This window comes from Hypomesus nipponensis, chromosome 6, assembly GCF_054491055.1.
Source record: "Hypomesus nipponensis isolate SF chromosome 6, ASM5449105v1, whole genome shotgun sequence".
Classification (NCBI taxonomy): domain Eukaryota; kingdom Metazoa; phylum Chordata; class Actinopteri; order Osmeriformes; family Osmeridae; genus Hypomesus; species Hypomesus nipponensis.
Window position 1 is genome coordinate 2,391,972 of NC_140366.1, and position 27,951 is coordinate 2,419,922.

Sequence of the window (27,951 nt, forward strand, 5' to 3'; positions counted from 1 at the left end):
AATGTTAATGAATAGTGAAAATTATGTACATAGATTATAGTATTTGACTAGAGAATTCCGTTTCTACCATCAGAGCCAAAGGTTTCTGAAAGGATACACAGTTTACATATGTTCAAAGTACTTTTTAACATAGTATTAACAGAATTATAATTTCTAGAGGAAGATATTAGATTTTCTATATTGACAGAGAAGATACTGTAGGTCCTGAAATACACAGTAATGCTGCTATTACATATGAATGAACATCCCTTGTATATTGTACAATGCGTACAATGTAAACAAACAATATATTTTATTACTTTTTATACAATGTGAACTTCAGGTTTTCCGAAAACACCATTCAAACATAATGCCCTATGCACAGATGTAGCTTAAAGAAATTATTTAGACAATCAATAAAATTCATTCTTTTACAACCACAAATACAAGTTAACTGCTGAACATATACAGTAAATAATAAACAAACAAGCATTATAGATTTTCTGGTGGAAATCAAGTGCCCAAGACACATAAGGAGATGGGAAGATTACTTCTACATGACGGGTGGGAGGCTAAATGCCTGTGTTGCAACGGTCCATGGCTGTGAAGCTAGCAGGAAGGTCTCAGGCGTTCCTGACCCAGCTGAAGATAAAAGAGCAGAGGTCAGTCTCAAATATGGGAACATTTCTTTTCTAAACGTGTATCATGAGTACTTACGCCTGTGTCTTCTATGCATGACCCATCATCCCCTCCAGCTGTTTCACTCTGCCTGTCATGTCAGCTAGTGAAAACAGTCAAGGCAATACTATTCCATTGAACATGACAATTATAATAGTTTACAAAATCCCATATAACTGTAATGCAATTCAATTATTCTTAATATGTCTGATCTTTAACATCAGTTTTTGAAAAAGTAACATATATTCCCTGAAGCATTGAAAAAACAGCCGATGCCTTAAGCAAACCTGGACTGTGGGGAAAGTTTGTTTTTGTTTGACCTCCACCTATGGTGGAATAACAGAAAGGATATGTCTGGCATTGAGTTCTTGGAGGGCAGCCTGCGTCTGTCTCTGGAAGGCCAATCTGGCTTCACACTTACAGGGGTCCTCAACCACCTCCACTTTCACCTCTTTACACCAGTGAGAGGCCACATTTTACATTAATGTAACAGGTCACCCACTCCCTTTACCGATCAGCATAACTAGTGCACAGTGCCTGTGATGCAGTTGGTGATTAAGATGCCAGTGAAACACACAAATACAGAATAACTATAGATAGTGCACAGTTCCCGTGTTAAAATTGGTGGGACACACAGAGAGTCCTGGAATTATAGATAGGGCACAGTGCCCGTGATGATTCTGGTGACACACATTTCTGGAATTATAGATAGATAGTGCAGTGCCCGTGATGCAGCTGGTGATGATAGTTCTTCTCAGTGGCTTTGGTAGGCCACCTACATTTCTCAGATATACAAAAAATCGGCCCTGGCATTTTTGGCCCAGGAGGCCCTCACCCACCATGATTGGTCAGACACATTCCCTGCAGACAGTCCTATTAAAATGTGCGTGCATTTTATGATATGAGTTGCCTATTGTTCTGCGTTCATGTGATAGTTTTGCATCCATCAAGAGGGGTCTCAAGACTTATCTGTTGAGCTTACACTTAAATAATTAATTAATTCTTAATTATGATTTGTATATGTATGGTATTTGTCTACTTTTTATTGCGGTGTGCTTGCCTTCGGCGAGCAAAAACCATTGTTATCTCACATATACATTTATTGTGAGAATGTTGTTAAGCATTGAGGAAGAAGAAGGATTTGGAAGTTGAAGAAGTTTTAAGAAGTTTGAGAGGATTTGAAAGAAAACTCCATTGGAAACCCATGTAAAAAAAATTATTAGAATGCTGTTAAGCATTCTCACTATTGTTTTCCTGTTTCTCTTTATTATTGTTGGAATGCTGCTTCAGCATTCCAAGTATTGTTCTTTGAATCTTTATTCAACTTCTTCTTATTCTATTTCTTCCGCGGCACCTTTCAGCGCCTTCAAATCTTCAGCTATTAAAACCGTTCAGCTATCAAAAAATTCAGCAGTTTCAGGCTATGACTTTTCAGCTTTGTACCTCTTATGCTTGAATTAATATAAATCAATATTCATAATATTTTTAACATGGGTTTCCAATGGAGTTTTCTTTCAAATCCTCTCAAACTTCTTAAAACTTCTTCAACTTCCAAATCCTTCTTCTTCCTCAATCTTTCAGCTAGAGCCACCATTTAAACCTTAAAACGTTGACAAAACCATAAACTATTTTTAAAAATTCAGCTTTTTGATATCTATTCAACTTTTTTCAATATCACTGATTACGTTTCATGACTTTTTCAAACCGTTTCTGAGATTTACATGGGTGTTTACGAGAAAGCCCAGAGTGCAGACTGAATCACTTAGAGTGGAGGGAAGCTTCGGGTGTCGTTGAAAACATATTTCTAGTTTGCCAGCATTGCCACAATTTTCGCTCTTCATGCTTCGTTTTTGGATCAATAGATAGCTAATTTTGTGCTGGTTGTAGACAGTTGTCTGTGGAATCCAAAAGATTTACACATTTGTTCAGAGCCCCACGAAAGCGAGACAAAGTCCAAATCTAGCCCCATAGAGTCCAATGCAAATATGGTGACAAATTCGTCACAGAAAACAAAAAATAACAAGATTTATAAACTGCCGTTATAGTCGTATTTCTGAACGCACAGCCATATAAAGGACACCTCTGATTTCGGCAGAGTCTTGGGTCTCGGAAAATATCTTTATTTTTTGTATTGGACATATAGTTTTGCATCTACGATAACTTGTTTGAGGTGTGGATTCTTGCTAAATTCCTGGTAGTCTCTGCCTTCAGCGCATTAGCAGCCATAGCTGCACCATCACCGTGGCAACCACACAAACAAGCGCCAGTCTCTTACACAGGTGATTGGTATTAGCTGATTAGTGGAGACACAAGACAAGCGATTCAGTCAACTCGTCTCATTAAAAGACTTCGAGCACCACAACACAACTACTACCACTACTGATACTGCTATATATTATGCCGCACTACAACTACTAATTCTGAAGATGCTGCTAATATCTCTTTTGCTAACTACTATGCTAATGCTACTGTTTTCTTCTACTACGCCGCTGAGTGCGTTCTCTTGACCATGAGAAACCCGATAGCAATTGTCAGTTTATGCCAATAATACGATTACTCCGTTTACATGTGTAATTAGTTATGCGATTACTCAAACACGTCTACATGATTCTTTTTATGAATCGTTGTGCTCCAAGGACAAAACTTGCACCATCATTCTTCTGCAACAAAGTGTCGCAGTGTCTTCCTATTGAATCCTACTAAGAAAGCCGAGTAAACACACTTTATGATAGGCTACATCTGCTACTGATATGACTATCCCAACTATAATTTCAGCTGTTAAAACTATAATATTCTTGTTACAACTATAGCCTACTTCTTCTGTTTAACAATTTAACTTTCAGCTTCTCCCACATTGTAGGCAATTTAAGCTCTTATAGCTTTGTTGATGCAGTTCAGCTTCCACACTGCCTCTTGAAATTAATTTTTCTTCGATTGCTTCACAACGTTCAAACGTATTCTCCCGCATAGTTTTTAAGCACTGAGCTTCGTTAGATGATGCAGTTCAGCTTCCACACTCCCTCTTTTGAGTAAGTCATACATTTGTTAAATTAATTTCAGTGTGAGGGTATTTTCTCATTTCTGTATTTTCAGCCATTTGAAAAAAAAAAAATCAGATTTCAGCATTCCAACGCATTTTCAGCAGGAACTGCATGTTCTAGTTATTATTCCATATTCTTAGTTCTTCCGCCGTTTTTTGGCCTTTAAGTAGTCCTGCATACTTTCACAGATTCCTACAATTTTGATATCAAAACGTTCAGCTCCTTCAGGAGATGATGGCTATGACTTATGGTATTTCTCACTTTTGTACTTTTTAAAGAATTAAGGTTTTTGTGCAAATTATTCTCCCATTAAAAGTCATGGTAAATCATTTCAAATCATTAAAAAGCTTCCTTCTCTTTCAAACGTAACTAGTTCAGCATACTTTCAGCTGGAGACACCATTCAAACTTTAAAATGTTCACAAGACATTCAGCTATTCCCAAATGATTCAGCGTTTTCAAATATTCAGCCAATTTTGAATCGTGACAGTTTAAAATACATGAAAAATTTAGCTCCTTCTTGATTTTTATGATTGAGCAGCTGGCTGCTCTTTTTCTGGTATTCAACTAAATTGTCAAACAAATTCCTCTGACGTTTATATAGTTTAACTTACAGAAACAAGTTATACCTTAAAATGTAGGAAAATGTGTCCTCTTTCAGCCAATGTAACTCCTAAAGAGCTCACATTTACAAATTTTCAGCTTTGAGCCTTGAAGCGAGAGCAGCCTTTCAAATTCTCTCACTAACTTCAATGTGGAGAGGTGGGTAAAATTCGTCAGAGAATTTCAAAAGTAGACGTGTTTTTAAACTGCCGGTAGAGTCGTATTTCTGACCGCACAGACATATAAAGGACATGTCTGGTTTCGGGAGAGTCTTTGGTCTCGGAAAATATCCTCATCTTTTGGATTGGACGTATAGTTTTGCGTCTAGGTTAACTTGTTTGAGGTGTGGATTCCAGCTAAATTTGTGACACACCATGAAAGCTGAATTGGGTCACGTTTTGGAAACTGCCAAAATAATTGTATTTCTGACCGCACAGACACATAAAGGATATCAATGGTTTCGGTAGAGTCTTGGGTCTCGGAATATATGCTTATTTTTTGGATTGGACGTACAGTTTTGCGTCTAGGTTAACTTGTTTGAGGTGTGGATGCTAAGTAAATGTTTGTTTTTCTCTAATAATCGAGCTAGCGCGATGGCTCTCCATTCGACTTTTTCTTCAACTACAGTATCGACCAAATTGGCCAAACAAGGTATGTACATTCATCTTAAAGTGTACATAATCTAGCAGGATCGTTTTTATTTTAGCAAGTTTTAGAGAAATATGCAAAAATCGGGGCGCGACTGTCATAGCTGACCGTCACGAACAGCCAAACCAGGGCTGGGGAAGCTTAGCTAAGTGTTTGCTGCAGCTGGCGTTAATCCTACGAACAAACGCTTCGTAACTGGAAAGCTTTTACTTTTAATTGACGACATTGAACACAGATATAAAGTAACTTGTCTTTATTCTAAATATCTTCTCTGTTTTCAATTTGAAGTAGTAGATCTACATACCACTTAGACACACTTGCAAGAAATGATCCGCTGGTTAGATGTAGCATGATCTTGTTATTTACTATAAAAAAACTCACCAGGGACAACGACAACATCACCAACCCTGCACTATGAATTATTGTTTTGACGTCATCTTAAATTAGGTGTCTGAACAGGACTGGGTGTGCAGGCACGCATGATTAGTTTCTCCTCCGTTTTGAGATTCTAGGTTAGAAATGTTGCCAGTCTGTTGTCAATGACCAGCGGTTGCTACGTTTTTCCATCAAGTTCCAGTCATTCCGGTGTTGTCCTCTTACCTTCAAATTTGTTTAACCCAGACTTGAGCAACTGGTTTTCTGCTCAATTTTCACATTGTCCTGCAGCTCATCTTTCTGAAATGTTCCTCTTTTTGTTTTGCATTTTTCTTCTTATTTTCTTCCGTTTTCTGCCTTCATGTTGCTCCAGGTCCTTTCAAAAATACATTTCACAGCAGTATCTTCCAACTGCCAGTACTTTTGCATTTTTATTTTTTCTGTACTTTTCTGCCTTCATCTTGCTGCAGGTCCTTTCTAACATACATTTCAGGCATTTTGAAACTCCAGCAAATGACTTTCCACTAAATTTTCAAATTCTTCTGAATTATTTATCTTATTGCATTCTTCTTCTCTTTTTTGTAGTTTTATGCATTCGTCCAGCCCCTATTCAAAATACGTTTCGGGTGCTTTGAAGCTTCAGCTTATAACGTTCTACAAAATGTTCAGCTTTTTTAGCATGGTCAGCTATCCCCATTCAGGTTTTCAGCATTCTCACTGCTGTTTCGTAGGAACAGCCTTTTTTTTTTTTTTTTTACAGCTAGACTAGCTGTAGTCGGCATTCGAAAGGAAGGTTCCGAAAAATTGGAGAACTGGAGAAAGGCAGGTGCTTGATACAGGATACGGTAGCATTGCTAATAACTGTTACTAGTAACACCTAGACTGTTGGCATGTAAACAAGTTTAGCCTGTAATGCAAGAGCATAGGTAGAATGTGTGATCATTTAGCCTAGTTTATTGGCAATGGGGCTAACGTTGATTCATGTTCCTGACGGTGTTTCATTCAAATAAATAACATGTGTAATGTAAATCTACAATTCAAGATGCATGTTTGTCCAGATCTTGGTCATGTTATTTTTCAGCAAGTTATTTAGAGCTAGCTAGCTACTGTAACTGAAGCCGAGTAGAATCAGGATATGGTTTGGTTGCCAAGCTGCAGCCTAACGTTCTACCCACCCAAGTCAATCCAGTTTGCTTCAACAACAGAAGTGGAAACAAGTAATGTTATAATTTCAAATGATATATTGTCAATCTGTTGAAAACAGTGTTGTGTAGACACAACAGATTTATTTGCACGTTTTTATTTCAAGTCTCCAACTTCGGTGTTTCAGCGAGTGCTGCTGTTGGCCGTGTTGCGTTTTTGCGGTTACTACTTTTTCCAGCAAGTTCCAGTCATTCCAGTGTTGTCCTCTTACCTTCAAATTCGTTCAACCCAGTCTTCAGCAACTGTTTTTTCTACTAAATTTTCAAATTTTCCTGCAGCTCATCTTTCTGAAATGTTCCCCTTTTTGTTTTGCATTTTTCTTCTTCTTTTCTTCTGTTTTCTGCCTTCATCTTGCTCCAGGACCTTTCAAAAATACATTTCACAGCAGTATCTTCCAACTGCCAGTACTTGTGCATTTTTTCCCTATTTTCTGTACTTTTCTGCCTTCATCTTGCTGCAGGTCCTTTCTAACATACATTTCAGGCCTTTTGAAACTCCAGCAAATATTGTTTTGCTAAATTTTCACATTGTTATGCATTGTTTCTCTTCTTTATGATTTTTTTCACTTTGTTTGGCATTTTTCTCTTTTCTGTAGTTTTATGCCTTCGTCCAGCTCCAGCCCCTATTTAAAATACCTTTCGGTCACTTTGAAGCTTCAGCTTATAACTTTCTGAAAATGTTCAACATTTTCAGCTTTTTTAGCATGGTCAGCTATCCCCATTCAGGTTTTCAGCATTCTCACTGCTGTTTCGTAGGAACAGCCTTTTTTTGTAATGTTTATTTTCGCGCCCCTAAGGCTCAATCAATATTTGGACTACATAGACAATGTCGATGTCAAAAGGTTTGTCTTGGTCACGATTTGGATTTATGTTCCGTTGCACGGTTTAGGTTTTAGTTAAGTTTTTGAGGCAAAAGTGAAGCTAACGGTGGCTAACTTGCTAGCCACAGTCACTGACGCTACTGACGTCGCGAAATATCGCGTGACTACCTCTAGCAGAACATTAGTTTAGCAGCTCGTTAACTTCTGGGAGATAGCTCGGCTAACTGCTTTACTGCAACGGAGCTGCAGAAACACCACAAACAAAGAGGCCAGGGTGATAACTATTTACTCATTTTACTTTGTGATATGAAACACAATTGTGAAGTGTAATGTACAATATAAGCTGATATCAGGAAGTAGTTACATCTACTTTCGGAAACAGTAGTCTACTATTTCACTGAAGCATTAGCATCATGACATTAGCCTCTGTTGCCCGGTCAACACATACTACAGCGGTCTATGATGCATCTGTTTTCATTTGTTAAAATAAACATTCCTCACAAATACATTTTTGTTGTAGGATGTATTATGACATTAGATTACAAGTAAATGATTTGTTGGTGAAATTATCACTACCTGTGGTTTCAAACCAGTGTAGCTCAGTGCAACGCTGTACTGTAGCATAGCCTAATAGCTAAAAAAAAAACATCTCCACATCTGTTTACAGTAGCCTACGTAGGAAGTCACACGGCGGCACTACCCTTACTTAAATCAAAAGTCTTTCAATAGGTGAAACTATCTGACTAGTGACTCCTAACCTAAACTCCATTGCCACAGCCTAAACTTCAATCGGTTCATGAAAATAATTCATTTCAGCCGAGACCGTACAACGGAAGTAACGTTACATCGAATTCTACCAAGACAGTCTAGTAGTAGTTGTAGCCTACAATTTACCGGGGCAGCTTCTCCACACAGCAGGGCTGTATTGCATTTTGCCTTGTTACTGACAATGATCGCTACCACTGACATTTTCCCAGAGAGAAATGTTACGTTTTTGGGGGCATATTTTCAGTTAGCAGATGGTACTATTTGAATTGCGATTCCATCTGAGATAGGTACTGCTGGTAATGTTGTTGTTAAAATAAGCTTCAAAGGGGGTTCTTTATAGCCTGGCTGCCAGCCCAACTTCTCCCGCCCACAATAACAATTGTTCGGAAAGTTGGGTCTGGAGGGTCTCGTATTGGGGACAACTACAGAAAACCCAGAATCGGGACGGACCAATGAAATTGCCAGGGCGGGCTTTATACGATGATGGACAGATGATCAACAGTAACGTAATCAACAACGTCACGAAAGAGCCCTTGGGTTGAATTCGTTTTCAACAAACAACATAATACGTTGCTCTGATTGGTTGTAGGTCTATCCAATTGAGCGTAGAGGCATTTGTTTTACGAGTTCGGTTGAAACACGTTCCGTACTAAAAGCCCAACGGAGAGTTTTCAGATTCATATTCTGACTAGAATTATGAGTATGACAACGTCAGGCTATGTTCTTTATTAATGAATGAATGCAATATGAGTAGGCTAAATGCCTGAAAATATCACTAGAAGGGAAAAACTTACGATGACGTTTAAGTCATAGAGATTAGGTCAATTTTTACACCGGTCTGCCAAATGTATTAGTTTTGATCCAACTATGAGGTTGCTGATCACCATTCCCTCTTGCAGGGGAAATGAGAAAACAACTATTTAATTCTACTCTTCACTCTTTGTATTTTGAGTTGTAAATGAGCAGAAAAAAATAGGCTTTTAAATCTATGTAATCTTAATAAATAATAAGTAGGCTATGCATTTTAACGCAAGCAAGCACACCCTACAATTTCCCCAGAAATGGTACCCTCTCTAGTTATTATTGATATTTGATATTGTATTGGGGTTATTCGTGTCTTGTATGGGATGATATTTAAAAAATGTTTGCAGGATCAGGACGGGCAAAGTAGTCTATAGCCTATTCTTCCCTGAATGTGTCCTCTACCTCAACAACCTGGCATGACTAAACAGGCAGAGAAAGAAAGGGGTCTCCCGGTCGTGTAGATTTACCCTCTACAAGATCAGGAGATACCTGTCTGAGCACTCCACCCAGATCCTAATCCAATCACTGGTCCTCTCCAAGTTGGACTACTGCAACGCGCTGCTCGCTGGTCTCTGAGCATGTGCAACCCACCCTCTTCAGAGGATTCAGAACGCAGCGGCTCGCCTGGTCTACAATCTACCCAGACGCTCCCATGTTACCCCGCTCCTCATCTCTTTTCACTGGCTACCCATCAACGCCTGTATCAGATTCAAGACCCTGGTACTGACCTTCCAAGCAGTGAACGAGACTGCACCCGACTACATCAAGTCTCTCTTGCAGCCTTACACCCCCACCCGTCACCTACGGTCTTCTTCAGACAACCGCCTGGTGGTCCCACCGCTCAAGATCGCCCGGTCCCAACACAAGTTCTTCTCCTGCCTGGTGCCCCAATGGTGGAACCAGCTCCCCACCTCCATCAGGGACACTGACTGTCTCCCCACCTTCAAGAAAAGGCTCAAGACGCACTTGTTCCGGGAGTACAACGGCACTTATGAATGCTTGGCTGGACCTGATGTTAGTTTCCTCCAAGATCACAATGGCTCTTATTGAGAGACTTGTTAACTCTTGAACTCTTGTGCTCGCTGTGAAATATGCACTGTTGATTGTTCTTCAACAGGTGCAGTCTTGCACTTTTAACGATGCATTGCAGTCTTTGATGCATCTTCTGTCCAGAGTAAATTATAGCGAAATTGTTTTAGCTGGTGATCTTAACTGGGATTGGCTTAAGCCAGTATCTGACGATTTTAAATCTTTCTGTGATTCTGTCAATCTTACCCAGTTGATTAATTCACCCACTCGTCCAAATTTTAAATGCCCTGACAAGTCCACCTTAATAGATTTGATTCTGACAAGTGTTCCACATAAATTCTCGTCTGTTGGTATCTTTTGCAATGACCTAAGTGACCATTGTGTTGTTGCTGCTATCAGGAACACTAAGGTCCCTAAATCAAAACCACGCGTCATTTGTAAGAGGAATCTCAAACATTTTAATGAACAGGGGTTTTATCATGATTTGTTTAATTTCAATTGGAGTAGAATAGAGCTAATCCCTGATATGGAGACAGCTTGGACATTCTTTAATGATGGTTTTATGCAAATCGTAAATACATATGCCCCATTTAGGAGATACAGAGTAAAAGGGCGTGATAACCCTTGGTTTTCCTTTGATTTAGCAGATACTATGCATGAGTGAAATTTGGCTTGGGCTAGGGCAAGGACAACAGGTTCTACTGCTGATTGGCTGATTTTTAAACAGCTAAGAAACAAATGTTCCTCTTTTATCAAAAAAGCCAAATCAGAATATTATTTGTCTGTCACTACTGAAAATCTAAATGACCCTAGGAGATTTTGGAAAACCATAAAATCCCTTTCTGTGAGCAAAAGCTCTCAAGCTGTACCGACCTTTGTTATGAAGGATTCGGTTGCTGTCTATGACAAAATGGAGATACTGAATTGTTTTAACACGCATTTTATATCTTCTGGCTCTCTGTTTGACTCTACTTGTTCTGAGTCTGTGAAACCTTGTACTGACATTCCAATGTATACTGGTCAGTCTTTTAATTTCGTATCATTCTCTGTTCAGGAAGTTCATAAAGCCCTAAAAACCTTACATCCTATAAAACCCTCAGGACCTGATTTTATTGATCCTTACTTTTTGAAATTGGCAGCTGATTTTGTAGCATGGCCGCTTGCATATCTTTTTAACCTTACAGTGGAGAATAAAGAAATCCCTAGGATATGGAAATCTGTGTTTGTTCTCCCTTTATGAAAAGGGGGTGACTTATCTATTTTAACCCTTGTGTTCTCTTCGGGTCATTCTCACCCATCAGTCATTGTGACCCACCGTCGTTTGCAACAATTTTACCGCATACAAAAACAAAGTGAAGCATTTTCTTTTAACCGTTGGGCTGTCTCAGACCCTCCACATTGTGAAGGTTAAAAGAAAATAATTTTTATTTAATTTTGTATTGGGTAAAATTGGGTAAACACAACGATGGTTTGTTAGGAACTTTTTGGTCATGTGACCCAAAGGCAGCACAAGGGTTAAACAACTATAGGCCAGTATCAAATTTATCGGTACTTGCTAAAATTCTTGAAGCTCTTGTAAGTGATCAATTAAAGGAGTTTCTATACACAAATGCCATTTTGTCAACATATCAATCAGGTTTTAGGAAAAAACATAGTACCATCACAACTGCACTAAAGGTGGTAAATGACATTTCTGTTGCACTGGACAAGAGGCAACATTGTGTATCACTTTTTATTGATCTGTCTAAAGCGTTTGACACAGTTGATCATGATGTTTTAAAACTTAGACATAACTCAGGACTCTAGGAGCAAGCAGTTGCTTGGTTCTCAAACTACCTTAGTAATAGGTCTCAGTGCATTAAATATGATGGTCTATGTTCTGATATTGCTACCATCTACAAGGGTGTTCCACAAGGCTCTGTATTAGGTCCACTTTTATTCACTATTTATATTCACTTTACTATTTACTATTTAGGTCAAAATGTGTCAGATGCAAGTCTTCATTTTTATGCTGATGACACTGTTATATACTGTTGTGAATCAACTCTTTTAAAGGCCACTGAAAACTTGCAAAATGCTTTTATTGTTTTCCAAAATAACCTACTTCAGCTGAAACTCGTTCTAAATGCAGACAAGACTAAATGTGTGTTGTTTACCAACGCTAGGAACAGGCCACTAAATATCGCTTCAGTAGTCACTCTTGAGGGAAGTAAAATAGAGTTTGTTAATACCTATAAATACCTGGGTATTTGGATTGATGACTCCCTCACTTTTAAGCCACATGTTCTGTATCTGGTGAAAAAGCTGAGGCTAAAGCTGGGTTTTTATTTTCGAAATAAGTTGTGTTTTTCTTTTAATGTAAAAAAGCAACTTGTTGCCGCCACGTTTTTATCTGTACTGGACTATGGAGATCTGTTGTATATGCACTCCTCTGCTCAGTGTCTTCATAAGGTTGACACAGCATACCATGCTGCCTTGAGGTTCATTACAAACTGCAAAGCTCTGACTCACCACTGTGAGTTATACTCTCGGGTAGGATGGCCTGCTCTGACCACCCGTAGGCTCTGTCATTGGTATGCCTTTATATATAAGGCCATTCTTGGTCTGCTCCCATACTATTTGTGTGTCCTTATAAAGCAGAATAGTGACGGGAAATACTCTCTGCGTTCGCAGGACTGCGTCATGCTGTCTGTTCCTTATGCCCGTACGGAAATTGGAAAGAGGGCTTTTCTGTACTCTGCACCCTCAGCATGGAATATGTTGCAAAATGTCTTGAAACCAAAGGAATTAATCTCGCTTAATGCTTTTAAATTAAAAATGAAAAAGCTAGAGACAGATTCCTTAAAATGTAAATGTTTTTAATGTACCTGGCTACGACACTAACTCCTATATTTTGTCTCCTTTTGTATTTGTGTAACTATATTTGTATGTATGCTGCTGGCTATCTTGGCCAGGTCTCCCTTGAAAAAGAGTTTCTTAGTCTCAATGGGTTTCTCCTGGTTAAATAAAGGTTATAGTAATAATAATAATAATAACTTTTTGGGGTTCATGTTGTTTTAATTTGTAATGTATAACTGCATGCTCTTATGGGCCTTCCCTTTGGCACTCATTTAGTTTTTCACAATGTATGCTTCATGTTTTGGCTGCTTGCAATGTTTGGGACTACCTTGTTGTTATGATCAGTGACCTATACTCTTTTGGAAAGCTCTCTCTTGGAAGTTGCTTTGGATAAAAGCGTCTGCTAAATGCATAATTGTAAATGTAAATTATCTATATGTATCTATGTTGAGCTGCCTGTTGATGAAGCTGAAAGTGCACGTAATAAAATAATATACCATTGATGCAAACCAACAGGATTCCTTGCTTTTTCTGCTCTATTATGTTTAATGAAGGTAGGGCGCCATATTAGTCATTGAAACGGGCCCCCAGATGCTTAAGGCCGCTGCTGATTGTATGGTGTTTTATAATTGTAGTCCACTGCATCTTGGACACAATTATTGTAGGCCTACTTTGAATATATATATATTTTTTTATACTTTCACTTTTTAAAAGATGCACAGTTTTGTTTTGTTTGAACACTGGGTTCAAGCCTGGAGTGGCCATCGGGAGAATCGGGAGAATTCCAGGTGGGCCGGGGGTAAGAACCCCTTTGTTAATTAATCGTTACACAGGAGTTTATTATATTAAATATTAATCCAAAATGATTCACACCTTCACAAAATCAACAAAAACAAACAAATAATTTCTGCATATGCAGGTAGCAATGCTAGTGCTAAATAACTATTAAACTGGTAGGCTCCATGACGCCGGGTAAGTAGCTAGCTCCTGAGACTTCTCACCAAAAGAATGAAGGGGAACCTTCAATTAAGACATGTTCGTAGGAACCTAGCGAAAAGTAGCCTCAACATTCCTAGACCTGTAGCTACGGCACTAATGCTCAAGGCTCGCTGATAGCTGTCTATCGAAGAACGGCGTATGTATGCATCGATGCTAACGTGTGCTGACGTTGTGACTGTGTGTGTAAGTAAGTAAGTAAGACTTTATTTATATAGCACTTTTCATACAAGAATTGCAGCTCAAAGTGCTTTACATAAAATCAACAAAAACAATAATATGTGTTGATCTAACTAGCCGCCTCTTGTAACTAGCCGCCTCTCAAATCCGTCTTAGATCCGAGCTGCCACTTGCAGTTTCTAATACACAAACATGATAAGGGGGTAGACAGGATGGGAAGAAATTTTCAGCATAACATGAGGAGAGAGAGGAGAAAAAAAGGCAACTCCCAGACCATGCTCCTAGAGGAGTACAGTGTGGGAACAGGCAAAAAACACCTCAGCACATAAGCACATACATTGTACAACATTACAGAACCACGTGACTTGCAACGTGGAGGGGGGGAGGGATATGGACAAGCAGCATCTGGACCTGCAGCCATGGTAGGCGCTGGTCACAGACCCGCCAGCCACACCGGGGTAACAAGCAGGCAAAGGCGTTGGAAGGGGGAAGGGGTGTGTATGAGTGCGCCTGGGTTGGCGCTTTCGCCTAGGTCACAATCAGTCAGATTCTCAGTTCGCTGATAGTATTGCCATGGAGACATCCTTGGTCATGACCCAAGACAGCGACGTAAACTACAAGTGAAAGTTAGTTAGAATCATGTCGGCCAGCCTTAGGGGGCTTTTTTACAGCTGTAGTCATTTCCATAATTTTTCGATATGCCAGGGCAGCGCCTAATACAATCAGCAAAAGCCTGTAATCTTGGATCCAAATAGGTAGATGTCTTCATTGTCCTCCACGGAAAGCGCCGCTGGACACCCGACGCATCCATCGAGTAGACAGCTGCAAACGTCCCGTCAGGACAGTCAGGTTCCCCCGAACCCAAGATGGTGTCAATTGCATTAAGAGACCAGCTGATCAAATCCATGATTTTTAGTTCGGAGAGCGGTGCGGAGAGAGTCTCTCAGTATAAGACACAAGACACAGGAAAATAATACGCTGCGTGTTTTAACCTAAATATGTGTTCAAACATTTTTTTTAACCCTAAACGCAATATGTGGCGGCCAGTGTTGATTTTGTGGCGCACAGCCACAAATTAGTCTATGCGTGGGAAACTGTTCTCATTATTACATGTTGTTTTCACCTGTGCCTTGTTTGTTCTGTGCTTGTTAAGTGGCTTGGATTCTTTGTTCTGTGCTTAGTTTTTCTTAGAGTTCCTTGTTAGAGTTCCTTGGTTATGCTTTTTGACGATCTGCTTTTTGTATATTATTTCTGCTTCCAATAAAAGGAGGAAAGACACATATTTTAGAGTCTGCTTTTGGGTCCACACTTGCACTCCTGACAGAAAAACGAAGCCACTATGGACCCAGCAGCTTCAACCAGAGCACAGGAGCTTTTTGGAGCGGTTGCTCGTCAGGAGGCTGCCTTAGCCCAGCATTGGGTTCTGATGGCCAAACACAACAGTCTGATGTCTGAAATTCTCGTATCCCTGCAGGACATTTTCCAGCAATTGCCAGCTACTCCAGGCAGGCACCCAGCCCAAGCCACTCAGCCCCCTAACCTGGGGGCTGCCTCTAACCCTGTGACCAAACCCCTGCTGCCTCCACCGCAGCACTTCTCAGGAGACCCCAGTGCCTGCAGTGGTTTCCTGACGCAATGTGGCCTGACTTTCAAATTACAACCCTCATCCTTCCCCTCTGACAAGGCCAAGATTGCCTACATCATCACCCTCCTATCTGGGAGAGCCCTGTCTTGGGCAACAGCCATCTGGGAGGCACACAGCCCCTTCTGTGCCGGCTACTCTTTGTGGAGGAGTTCAGACGGATCTTCGATCATCCCCTCCGAGGAAGAGAAGCCTCAAAGAGACTTTTGTCTATTCGTCAAGGCAGATGCAGTGGGGCGGATTATGCTATACACTTCCGCACCATTGCAGCCACTAGCGGCTGGGATCAAGAAGCTCTCATTGTATGCTTCCACAACGGCCTCTCAGAGGATATCCAGGATGAGCTCGCCATCAAAGATCTCACCGGCACCCTCGAGGGTCTTATTGATGTGGCGACCCGCTCGGACAACAGACTGAGAGAGAGAGTGGGGCCATAGGACTGCCATCTCTATGTCTGTAACCCCGTTAATGCCAGTACCCCAAGACAGATCTGAGCCTATGCAGTTGGGCAGGACCAAGCTTTCACTTGCCGAACGTGACCGCCGCATGAGGGAGCGGTGCTGCCTGTACTGCAGTCTGCCTGGACACTTTCGAGCTGCCTGTCCCGAGCTTCCGGGAAACGCTCTGACCCGTCCAGACAAGTGGTCCCTGACGTGAATCACCCAGACCTCTCTTCATCGACACAAGTTTACTTCTGCTTGTCACACTCTCCTGGGGCCACGTTACACATTCCCAACAGGCTTGGGTTGATTCCGGTGCAGTTGGGACTTTCATGGACACCTCCTTAGCCATGAGGCTAAACCTCCCCTCTGAGCCCCTTTCTTCTTCCCTGGTTGTTACCACCCTGGATGGGCGTCCTCTGGGACATGGTGAGATCACCCATCAAATACCCCTTCTACGCCTCTCAATTCCTCAACACCAGGAACAACCATCATTCCACCTCATCCAGTCTCCAGCATTTCCTATAGTCGCCGAAAAACTACACGCATTGATCGTGAGACACACGCATTTCAGCCCCTTCACAGAGGCTTAAGAACTAATTTATTTATTATTACGTTTCATTAGGCCTATTTAGATGGAACCGGTAAGGTTGGCTTGTATCTGCATCATAGTATTTGAAAGCACGTTATTAATAGTAGGCTAGCCATTTGTCCCTGTCTTAATGCGATGTTGTGCGAACCAAAACAACGTTTACAAACGTGAATTGATCTTACTCTGTACTTGAGGCCTTTTGCTGGCATTTGTGGGAGTGGGAGCACTCGATGGTCACCTAAAAATCCCCTGATATCCATGGCTAATTACTCCATTAAGGTAGACTAATCCACAACGTGCATGTGTGTACATACCAGTGTTGTGCATGACGAGGAACTGAACGAAACTTAATGACAAATAATGAATTGAACGGCAAACACATTCATATTATCTGAGGTCTAGCTAAAACATTACGGAATGTTTTCCTTCTCCTGAGGAGAGACACTGTCTAAATTGAACGCTTGCACCATGTCGTTGCTCAGTGCCCATAAAATGTTCGCTATGTAGCCTAACCTCAACTAACTAACTCGACTTCGCACTACGTTACCCATGATTCATTGCACACACATGTAGACCAAACAAGCAACGCTAGGTTGCTAGGTAACGGAAGCTAACTACAGCTGGCTAGCTTCCGTTTCGGAAAAGTGTTAAAAAACAAGTTAAGTAATTCATTCTCACTTTCCACATTTAAACTATGAAATGAACTGAACTGTGAACGCGTTCAGAATTCAAATGGTGAACTATGAACGTGAACAATTCATATTTACTTGTATGAACTGGACTTTGCCCCTCCATGAGTCACCACCTTACCGCGGTGGAGGGGTTTGCGTGTCCTAGTGATCCTGGAAGCTATGTTGTCGGGGGCTTTATGCCCCTGGTAGGGTCTCCCAAGGCAAACAGGTTCCAGGTGAAAGACCAGACAAAGCGTGGCTCAAAAAACCAACCATGAAGAAACACAACAATGGTTCCCAGTTGCCCCTGCCCGGAAGCGGGTCACCGGGGCCCCCCCCGGAGCCAGGCCCGGGGGTGGGGCTCGATGGCGAGCGCCTGGTGGCCGGGCCTTTTCCCATGGGGCCCGGTCGGGCACAGCCCGAAGAGACAACGTGGGACCCTCTTCCAGTGGGCTCACCATCCGCAGGAGGGGTCATGGGGGTCGGGTGCAGTGTGTGACGGGCGGCGGCCGAAGGCGGGGGCCTTGGCGGTCCGATCCTCGGCTGCAGAAGCTAGCTTTAGGGAAGTGGAACGTCACCTCGCTGGCGGGAAAGGAGCCTGAGCTGGTGCGCGAGGTAGAGAGTTTCCGGCTAGATATAGTCGGCCTCGCCTCGACGCACAGCACGGGCTCCGGAACCAGTCTCCTTGAGAGGGGCTGGACTCTCTTCCACTCTGGAGTTGCCCTTGGTGAGAGGCGTCGAGCTGGGGTGGGAATACTTGTTTCCCCTCGGTTCGGTGCCTGTACATTGGGGTTCACCCCGGTGGATGAGAGGGTAGCCTCCCTCCGCCTTCGGGTGGGGGGACGGGTCCTCACTGTCGTTTGTGCTTATGCACCAAACGGCAGCTCAGAGTACCCACCCTTTTTGGAGTCTCTGGAGGGGGTGCTGGAAAGCGCTCCTCCCGGGGATTCCCTCGTCCTCCTGGGGGACTTCAATGCTCATGTGGGCAATGACAGTGAGACCTGGAGGGGCGTGATTGGGAGGAACGGCCCCCCCGATCTGAACCCGAGTGGTGTTCTGTTGTTGGACTTCTGTGCTAAACACGGCTTGTCCATAACGAACACCATGTTCAAGCATAAGGGTGTCCATATGTGCACCTGGCACCAGGACACCCGAGGTCTCAGTTCGATGATCGACTTCGTAGTCGTGTCGTCGGACTTGAGGCCGCATGTCTTGGACACTCGGGTGAGGAGAGGGGCGGAGCTGTCAACTGATCACCACCTGGTGGTGAGTTGGCTCCGATGGTGGGGGAGGACGCCGGTCAGGCCTGGCAGGCCCAAACGTAATGTGAGGGTCTGCTGGGAACGGCTGGCGGAACCCTCTGTCAGAAGGAGCTTCAACTCCCACCTCCGGGAGAGCTTCGATCATGTCTCGGGGGGGGCCGGGGACATTGAGTCCGAATGGGCCATGTTCCGGGCCTCCATTGTTGAAGCGGCTGACCGGAGCTGCGGCCGCAAGGTGGTCGGTGCATGTCGCGGCGGTAACCCTCGGACTCGGTGGTGTACTCCGGAGGTGAGGGATGCCGTCAAGCTGAAGAAGGAGGCCTATCGGGCTTTATTGGCTGGTAGGACTCCTGAGGCAGCTGATGTGTACCGGCAGGCCAAGCGGAACGCGGCTCTGGCGGTCGCGGAGGCAAAAACCCGGGCATGGGAGGAGTTCGGCGAGGCCATGGAGAATGACTTCCGAACGGCTTCAAAAAGGTTCTGGACCACCATCCGGCGACTCAGGAGGGGGAAGCAGTGCTCTGTCAACACTGTATACGGTGGGGACGGTGCGCTGCTGACTTCGACGGGGGACGTCCTGGATCGGTGGAAGGAATACTTTGAAGACCTCCTTAATTCCACCAACACGCTTTCCGATGTGGAGGCAGATTCTGGGGACATCGGGGGGGGCCCTTCTATCTCTGGGGCCGAGGTCGCCGAGGTGGTTGAAAAGCTCCGCGGTGGCAGGGCCCCTGGGGTGGACGAGGTCCGCCCGGAGTTCCTTAAGGCTCTGGATGTTGTAGGGCTGTCTTGGTTGACACGACTCTGCAACATCGCGTGGACATCGGGGACAGTGCCTCTGGACTGGCAGACCGGGGTGGTGGTTCCCCTCTTTAAAAAGGGGGACCGGAGGGTGTGCTCCAACTTTAGGGGGATCACACTCCTCAGCCTCCCTGGGAAAGTCTATTCAGGGGTCCTGGAGAGGAGGGTCCGCCGGATTGTCGAACCTCGGATTCAGGAGGAGCAATGTGGTTTTCTTCCTGGCCGTGGAACAGTGGACCAGCTCTATACCCTCCGCGGAGTCCTGGAGGGTACATGGGAGTTCGCCCAACCAGTCTACACATGTTTTGTGGATTTGGAAAAGGCGTTCGACCGTGTCCCTCGGGGGCTCATGTGGGGGGTGCTCCGAGAGTACGGGGTACCGGATTCCCTGATCGGGGCTGTCCGGTCCCTGTACGACCGGTGCCAGAGTTTGCTCCGCATTGCCGGTAGTAAGTCGAACTTGTTTCCGTTGAGGGTTGGACTCTGCCAGGGCTGCCCTATGTCACCGTTTCTGTTCATTACCTATATGGACAGGATTTCTAGGCGCAGCCAGGGTGTTGAGGGGGTCCGGTTTGGTGACCTCAGGATCGGGTCGCTGCTTTTTGCAGATGATGTGGTCCTGTTGGCTTCATCGGGCCGTGACCTTCAGCTCTCACTGGAGCGGTTCGCAACCGAATGTGAAGCGGCTGGGATGCGAATCAGCACCTCCAAATCTGAGGCCATGGTTATCGACCGGAAAAGGGTGGAGTGCCATCTCCGGGTCGGGGAGGAGATCCTGAACCAAGTGGAGGAGTTCAAGTATCTCGGGGTCTTGTTCACGAGTGAGGGAAGAATGGAGCGCGAGGTCGACAGGCGGATCGGTGCGGCGTCCGCAGTGATGCGGGCTCTGCATCGGTCCGTCGTGGTGAAGAAGGAGCTGAGTCGAAAGGCGAAGCTCTCTATTTACCAGTCGATCTACGTTCCTACCCTCACCTATGGTCACGAACTATGGGTAGTGACCGAAAGAACGAGATCGCGAATACAAGCGGCCGAAATGAGCTTTCTCCGCAGGGTGTCCGGGCTCTCCCTTAGAGATAGGGTGAGAAGCTCGGTCATCCGGGAGGGGCTCAGAGTAGAACCGCTGCTCCTCCGCGTCGAGAGGAGCCAGCTGAGGTGGCTCGGGCATCTGATTAGGATGCCTCCTGGACGCCTCCCTGGTGAGGTGTTCCGGGCACGTCCCACTGGGAAGAGGCCCCGGGGAAGACCCAGGACACGCTGGAGGGACTATGTCTATGACTAGATGACGACGACGACGAACTGAACTTTGAACGAGTTCATGAGAGGTATGAACGTGCACAAAACTCGTACATACTGTGTGGATCCTGATTGGTTTCGCCGCCGCAACGCATTGATTGGAGGGTCACAGACCATATACAGCGCGGATGAAATGATTCAGACTACAGCATTTATATGTTAAACAATATGAAATGTTGTCTTTGGTGTTTTGAAATTACACAAAATTTATTTCGGATTATTCCAACGGCAGAATACGAGGCGCAGGGAACTTAGATGTGCGTAAACGCGCAGAAACGCTATTAAGAGGTGGATAAACACAATTTCCGCAAATTAGAATTAATTCGGGAGGTGCGTAAACGGCGTTTACATGCGTTTAGCCCCCACTCCATCCCTGCCTATGTGTAACCAAGGAAAGGTACCCCATCGAGGTAGTAGCAACCTCAGGGGTTGCTACTATCGCTCCCCATCCCTTGACGGCCTTGGTCTCACCTCTCGATTGACTTTGTTACTGGGCTCCCACCATCCCAAGGACAAACTACTATTCTTGTAGTGGTTGACCGGTTTTCCAAAGCATGCCGATGTATACCCTTGCCAAAGCTACCGTCTGCCAAGGAGACAGCGGTAAAAGTAATAAAGCATGTGTTCAGAGTCTTTGGAATCCCACAGGACATTGTTACAGACAGAGGTCCTCAGTTTACGTCCCACTTCTGGCGTGCCTTCTGTCAACTGCTGGGGACGACGGTCAGACTGTCTTCTGGCTTCCACCTTGAGTCCAACAGACAAACAGAGACTGTACCAGGCACTGGAAGCCACACTGAGATGTATGGCAGCAACCAACCCAACTTCCTGGACGTCTTTTCTTATGTGGGCAGAGTATGCCCATAACAGTCTATGTTCCTCAGCCACCGGCATGTCCCCTTGTCCATTTGGGTTTGCACCTCCACTGTTCCTCGACCGGGAGGCAGAGGTCGCGCGGTCCCTTCTGCTCAAAGTTTTGTTTGGTGCCACCTTACCTGGAAGAAGGCTATGCGCAAGCTTCTCCAGACCTCTTGGCAGTATCAGCTCCAGACTAATCGTCAACCCCGAGCTGCGCCTGCTTTACGTCCTGGTCAATGAGTGTGGCTCTCGACTAGGAACCTACCTTTGCATATGGAGTCTCGCAAGCTTACTCAATGTTTTATCGGCCCTTTCCGCATTGCCAGATGAGTGAACCTAGTCGCCTACTGTCTTTGCCTAACCAGGTCTCTAAGGATAAATCCCACCTTCCATGTTTCCTTTTTGAAGCCTGTAGTCACATCGCCTTTTACGCCTGCAGTCAGCCTCCCCCGCCTCGGTGCATTGGAGGCCGGCCTTCTGACAGGGTGCATCGGCTACTTGATTCCCGCAGAGTAAGGGGTTCTCTTCAGTATTTAATGGACTGAGAAGGTTACGGCCCGGAGAAGCGTGCCTGGGTCTCTTTACGGGACATCTTGGACCCCACCTGGATTCATGATTTTCATGAACGTTGCCCTGACCATCCTAGGAGGAACGTCAGGAGCTGTTCCTAGACGGGGGAGTCCTGTCAGGGTTGTGACCCTTTGTTGGCCACCAGAGGCCCTCGATGTGTTTTCTTGTTTTTGCACTCCTGACACTCTTTCTCAAACACAAGTGCGTGTACCAAGGTTGTTGCCATGGAGACAATCCTAAACGATGATTTATTGTTGTGGAGGGAGTTACCAAGATTAAGCTGATGCGAAAATAATAAAATGGATGGTAAAAAGATGCCAGGAGGAACTGAAAAAGCCTGGTAAAAAAGAAAGATCTGTCACTTCATAAATCTAGATTTCTGTAAGGGTGGGAAAAATATGTTTTCTCAAAAGCCCTGAATCTTTCAGGTACAAATTTGGGTTGTAATTTCCGAAAAATATAGCTAACAATACGAGTCCAACGTAATGTTTTATATTACATAAAGCCGAAATAACACTAAAACACAAAAAGAACTGAAATTAATGCAAAAAATCCATGCACGCTCGCAATGATGTGAAGTTACGATTTTACCTCACATCAAAATCTTGACTAGGTTCGGGTTAAGCCCAGAATGCTCAACGTATGGCTCGGCCCCTGGTGGGGATGGGCTGGTTTTGGCCATTACACTCCCAGGCTGAAAATGGGTCCCACTCCGGCCCTGACTGGGCTTATTCCTGTTGTGAATTAAAAACGCTTGTGTGTAAGGGCATGATTAAACAATAACTACTGTAGTTTAAAAGTATTTTTGTGTTTGTTTTGTTAAAGCCATTCATATATAGGGATTTCCACGTACCGTTTACAAATTCCACCTTGCCAAGACCTCTTACCACCCCTTTGCCACCCCATGTAAAATGTTCTAGATCCGCCACTGCATGCTCCATTTGCATGGCCATGAAAATCACACACTGCTATAACAATGTTGCACTTAAAGTTGACGCAACTCTGCATGTGTTACAATTTGTAATGCAAATGGAAAAAAAATTGTGAATCAAAGTGTTTTTGATTGTGCACCAATTGGATTTAAAAGCTGATGGAAGCTTTTTAATTCACTTCCAGTTAAAAAGAAAATGTTTCAAGGGATTCTTTATCTACATTCACATCAAACACATACTCTTCAATCTCTAAAATGCACATACATGTGCAGTGTTTCCCCTAGGATTTTTTTTTGCAGTGGGGGCAGGTCAGGTCTACCCCCCCCCAACCAGTTAACTTAATTAAAATTTGCAAGAACTATAGCCTAATACAATAACAGGCTTAAATTAACTTACAGCATAAGTTATACGACTTTCAGTTCTCAAGGACGCACACGCGCTATCTCAACTGCGCCGTGAAGCGCGTCTGTGCTATTCTCCGACATGCGCTCTAACAATCACGGCTGATAGACGACCCAAATTTTTTTACAGCTCTAATTCTGATACCGTGGCGGCAGAAATTTTACCGTGGCGGGCCGCCACGGCAAAATCAACATAAGGGAAACACTGCCATGTGTAATACATTGGACTGTTAACTGTAACTGAAGTCATAACTGAACTTCAGACTCTTACGTTTCAGGGAACATGTTTTCTGGTCCGGGTTCAAGATATAGCCGTTCCGGCACTTGCAGTTAAAGGAGGAGTTGCTGTTGATGCATATGTGCTCGCAGTCGTGTCCCATGGCACAGGGGTCCAGACCTGGAATAAGCCAGGGTTAGGGAGGAAGCTGTCAAGCATGCAGCAAGAGTACAATTTCATTGTCTGGCAGTTTGTTTTTGTGTGGAAGCATTCTTTGTAAGGGCTGAAACTCTGAAACATCTTGTTTCAAACTCATGTAGTTAATTGTTATCAAGTACATTTCTGTTCCTAAACATTTACATTTGGGTGGCAATTCAATAGATGTGTTGATAGCATCACAAATTGAACCAGAATAGACTAGGATATTGTTGAATAATTATTGTCATAGCCATGTTTGAGGAAATAGTAGTTGCAATGGACACATGTTTTGTGTAAGTGCTTACTGCAATATTGGCAAGCTTTAACAAGATGTATGCAAGCACATCTAATCTTTTGACATTTTTACATTTATGCATTTAGCAGAGAATTTTTGCATGTCATATGATGTGACTGTAAATCTTACACCTTCAGTGTACCTCAGCCAAGGTCCTTTGCAATACTGCAAGGTTTAAATCTGTGTCCTTGGTAACACAAAGCAACTCAAGTAATAGTGGACTGTAACATTCACAGATCTTTGGGCACACATTCTGAACATTAAGCTTTCTATTCCAATCATTCAATACTATCCAAACTGTTGTGGTTCTTGAAATAGTCATTATAAAATGTAATGTTGAAATTCCTTATCAGTGCTAGTGGAAGGTGTCTGGGCCTGTGCCTTAAAATATTAGAGACATCTAGTGAGCTTTTTTCTAATATTTGAAGGTTTGAATATGAGGCTGGATGATCGAGCATCTTAATGTTGAGAATGTTTAAGGATCCATTATGCTGCAATAGTAAAGATAAAATTAGCATTTTTTAAACATTTACAAAATACATTTCTTTTTACTTGGATTACATAATTTTAAACATGATACGATAAAATATTCTGTTTATCGATTATTTTAAATGTTGACAAGTTGTTCACTTCTGTCAACATGCAGTTGATGAAGTACAATTTAAAATTAAAGAGCTTATTTCAGAGAAAGTTGCCTACATTTTATTTACACAAACAGTCGAGACATTTAAAAACTTTAATGAGATACTTGTCAGTTCCTCATTGTTCAGACATCTGCAGTCCATGAGGGTATCAATATATCTGCTCCAAAATATGTTAATATAAAGTAACAATCAAAAGTTTGGACACATGGAATGGGAAAATGTCTCCAAACTTTTGACTGGTACTGTACGTGATGTGAACAATGTAATACTTTGCCAACCTGTGTTTTGCTTTTGTGTGGGTGTGCATGTGTATCTGTATGTGTGTTTGTGTGTGTACAGTACCAGTCAAAAGTTTGGAAAATGTGTCCAAACTTTTGACTGGTACTGTACATGCATGTCTTATCTCTTAATTTACTGTTTGTACGTCTAAACATTTTTTGTCCACCAGTCAGAATTTTTTTTAGTCCACCAATTAAAGCATTTTTAATGATCAGGGATAAATTAAAATGTGAGGTCTCAACCCTCATAGACTATAGGTGCCCTCAACACATTCTACGACTAAAACGTCAACTTCAGTACTAGGAAAGGAAACAAAAAGACAACATATCTTGTGTCCCCCCAGTCTTACCACACAGGGTCTCACGGAACTTGGAGGTGAGCTTCTCGATGACGCCATATGTCTCCACGTAGAAGACGTGATCCTCCAGAGGGATGCTAGCCATCAGCTGCAGAGAACGCATGTCGGCACGGTCTACCCCAACAGCATAGATCTCGATGCCTGAACCCCGGGCAGCTGCTGACACCTCCTCCACCTGATCCTGGGGTCTCCCATCCGTCACTATAATAGCCACCTTGGAGATATTCTTGGACCGTGGCCGGGCGCCAGACGGCTCGGTGAAGGCCTCATTCATGGCCGTCTTGATAGCCAGTCCGGTCATGGTGCCTGCCGCCAGGGGCTCTATGCGGGAGATGGCCTGCTTCATGTCCGGCTTGTTGAGGTGGGCCTTCAGTAGAAACTCAATCTTGACTGTGCTGGCGTAGTTCACCACGGCTACTCTGGTAGCCTCAGGGCCCACGTCCAGGGTGTCCACCATGTCTGCCAGGAAGATCTTGACCTTCTCAAACTCGCCGGGGCGCACGCTGCGAGAGCTGTCAATGATGAAGACCAGGTCGAGAGGACGGCTCCTGCATTGAGAGTCTGTTTCTACAGGGTCAAAAGATTATAAGATCTTAACAAGCCGTAACATTTCCACAGCAAGTTAAAACATGAGAATGTATTAAAGTTCACTGTAAGAATGAAACATTTGAAATTATATTCATTTACTGGGTATTGGTTCCATGAAAACAATTCTGTTAGACAGCAAGGTGGGATACTCCTGGGGATTAGCAGAACAGGAGTGGGCAGAGTTGTGCATTGATTCAGTGGTTATGATGGTTAGACTGAAGCAGAAGTTACCACTATCTTGAGCCCCATGTGGGGGGAAGCTAAATATTTTCACTAAACATATTCTTTCTAATTTAGCAAACTTTTACACTTCAACATTGTAGGATCACTCCACAATAACCCCTTGTATTTTTACACTTCCAAATAAATCCATGTATGATCAAGGTATGTACAGTATGTCTTATTCCTCACACAATTTGATTGCCTGTTGCTATTGCTTGTGTGTGTACAACTTGCTGTGAATTGAATGAAACCTGACTAGAAAGGTTCTACCTGTCTCCACAGCACTGACGCTGGTGATGATGCCGCTTTGGGTACTGACCGGTAGCGTCAGCGGAGGGGGAGTGGTGGGCACCACTGGCAAGGTGTTCGTCACTGGCGCCAAAGTAGTCACTCGCAGAGTTGATAGGGTGGTGTATAGGTATACCATAGGTGTAGTTGGCACTGTAGGCTTTGGGAGAGCCACCGGTGGAAATAGACCTTTGAATTTGTGATGTCTACGCGGAAGGAAGGGACCTTTGAACCTGTGGTGGATTACTGGTGAAGAAGGCCATTTGTGTATGTTGTACACCTGCGGTGGTGCTGGCCCTTTAAATTGATGATGGTAAGGCCCATGTGGCGAGGGGGCAGAGGGTATTTGGTAAGTCATGGGTGGAGAAAGCGGGAGGGAGTGATGGTAAACCATTGGAGGGGACATTTGTGGTGGCAGATGGCGGTAGTGATAAACTCTGTAGTTGTAACCATTGTGAGGAACTAAGGACCAGCACCAGAAAGAAGAAGTGGTAGGGCAAATGCGTTAGTTAAAGTCAGCAATTGGGACAGAAGTGAGTTTTTATGAACACGTTGTTGTGTTTTGTCTTCTACTTCAGAGAAGAGGTAACTGATTAGAAAGCAAATATGTAAGTACAAATATCAGATGGTAGCCGCTTGGCTCGTTTCGAACAAGGGAATGTGGCACTTGTGAAACGCTCCTTCTAAAATGATGTACAAGCAATTTGTTTGTTTTTTGTCAAATGTGTGGTACGTTAAACTTGAGTGTAATTGTTTAGCCAACAATTGAATAGCATCTTCTCAATTTAACATCAATGTCCATTTAAAAGGTTTCTTTATCCATAAATGTCTGTTTATTAGGGACTGATCACCATCTCTTACAGAATAATTCAATATCACCTAAACCTATCTATGGTTCCCACTAAAAGGGGACAGCTTTAGGCTATTCACTAAGGTTACTCAATAACTGCTTTACAAACTTCCACTTTAAACAATTTAAATCTTCGCATGACTGATGGCTTTCATGACACATTTGTGGCTAAACAATCCAGCACTAGACCTACAGACAGTCAAGTTTTGGATGTTAATGTGACACATGATAATAGAAAGCTGTACGAGAGTGACAGTTTTCTATAAAAACTTACTTGCGATGTTCAATGTCCTCTGCGGTGGTCGGGCAATATTTCTGCTTTGAGCATGACTTTGAGCTGTAATCTGAAGAGGGTCCAATCCATTCAGTCTGTACGTTGCTGATACAGAAGACACAGAGAAGCAGTAAACGAGGCTCCAGAACAAGGACTGCATTGTGCCAGCACTCTTCTCACGTCCCCTCAACTTCTAGCTTAGTCTCCTCAAGAAACGCAGGCCTCTGTGTACCCAGCTGTACCGTTGAGGCCAATTTGAAGGTCATGGACCATAGCACGTGTGAAAGTCTTGTCCAATCCAGATGCATTACAAGT

General features: G+C 43.5%; 1 protein-coding gene across 1 annotated transcript; it reads right to left on the reverse strand.

Moving 5' to 3' along the window:
* Positions 1-27,837, reverse strand: LOC146286383 (uncharacterized). The gene is made up of 7 exons (XM_084700608.1): positions 27,637-27,837; positions 26,495-26,974; positions 25,406-25,981; positions 23,695-23,820; positions 1,010-1,108; positions 697-763; positions 1-621 (listed from the first exon to the last, which is right to left on the reverse strand). Exons 1-6 carry the CDS (start codon positions 27,794-27,796, stop codon positions 708-710), a joined length of 1,497 nt encoding a protein of 498 aa, XP_084556734.1. The 5' UTR covers positions 27,797-27,837; the 3' UTR covers positions 1-621; positions 697-707.
* Positions 27,838-27,951: the final 114 nt, after the last annotated feature.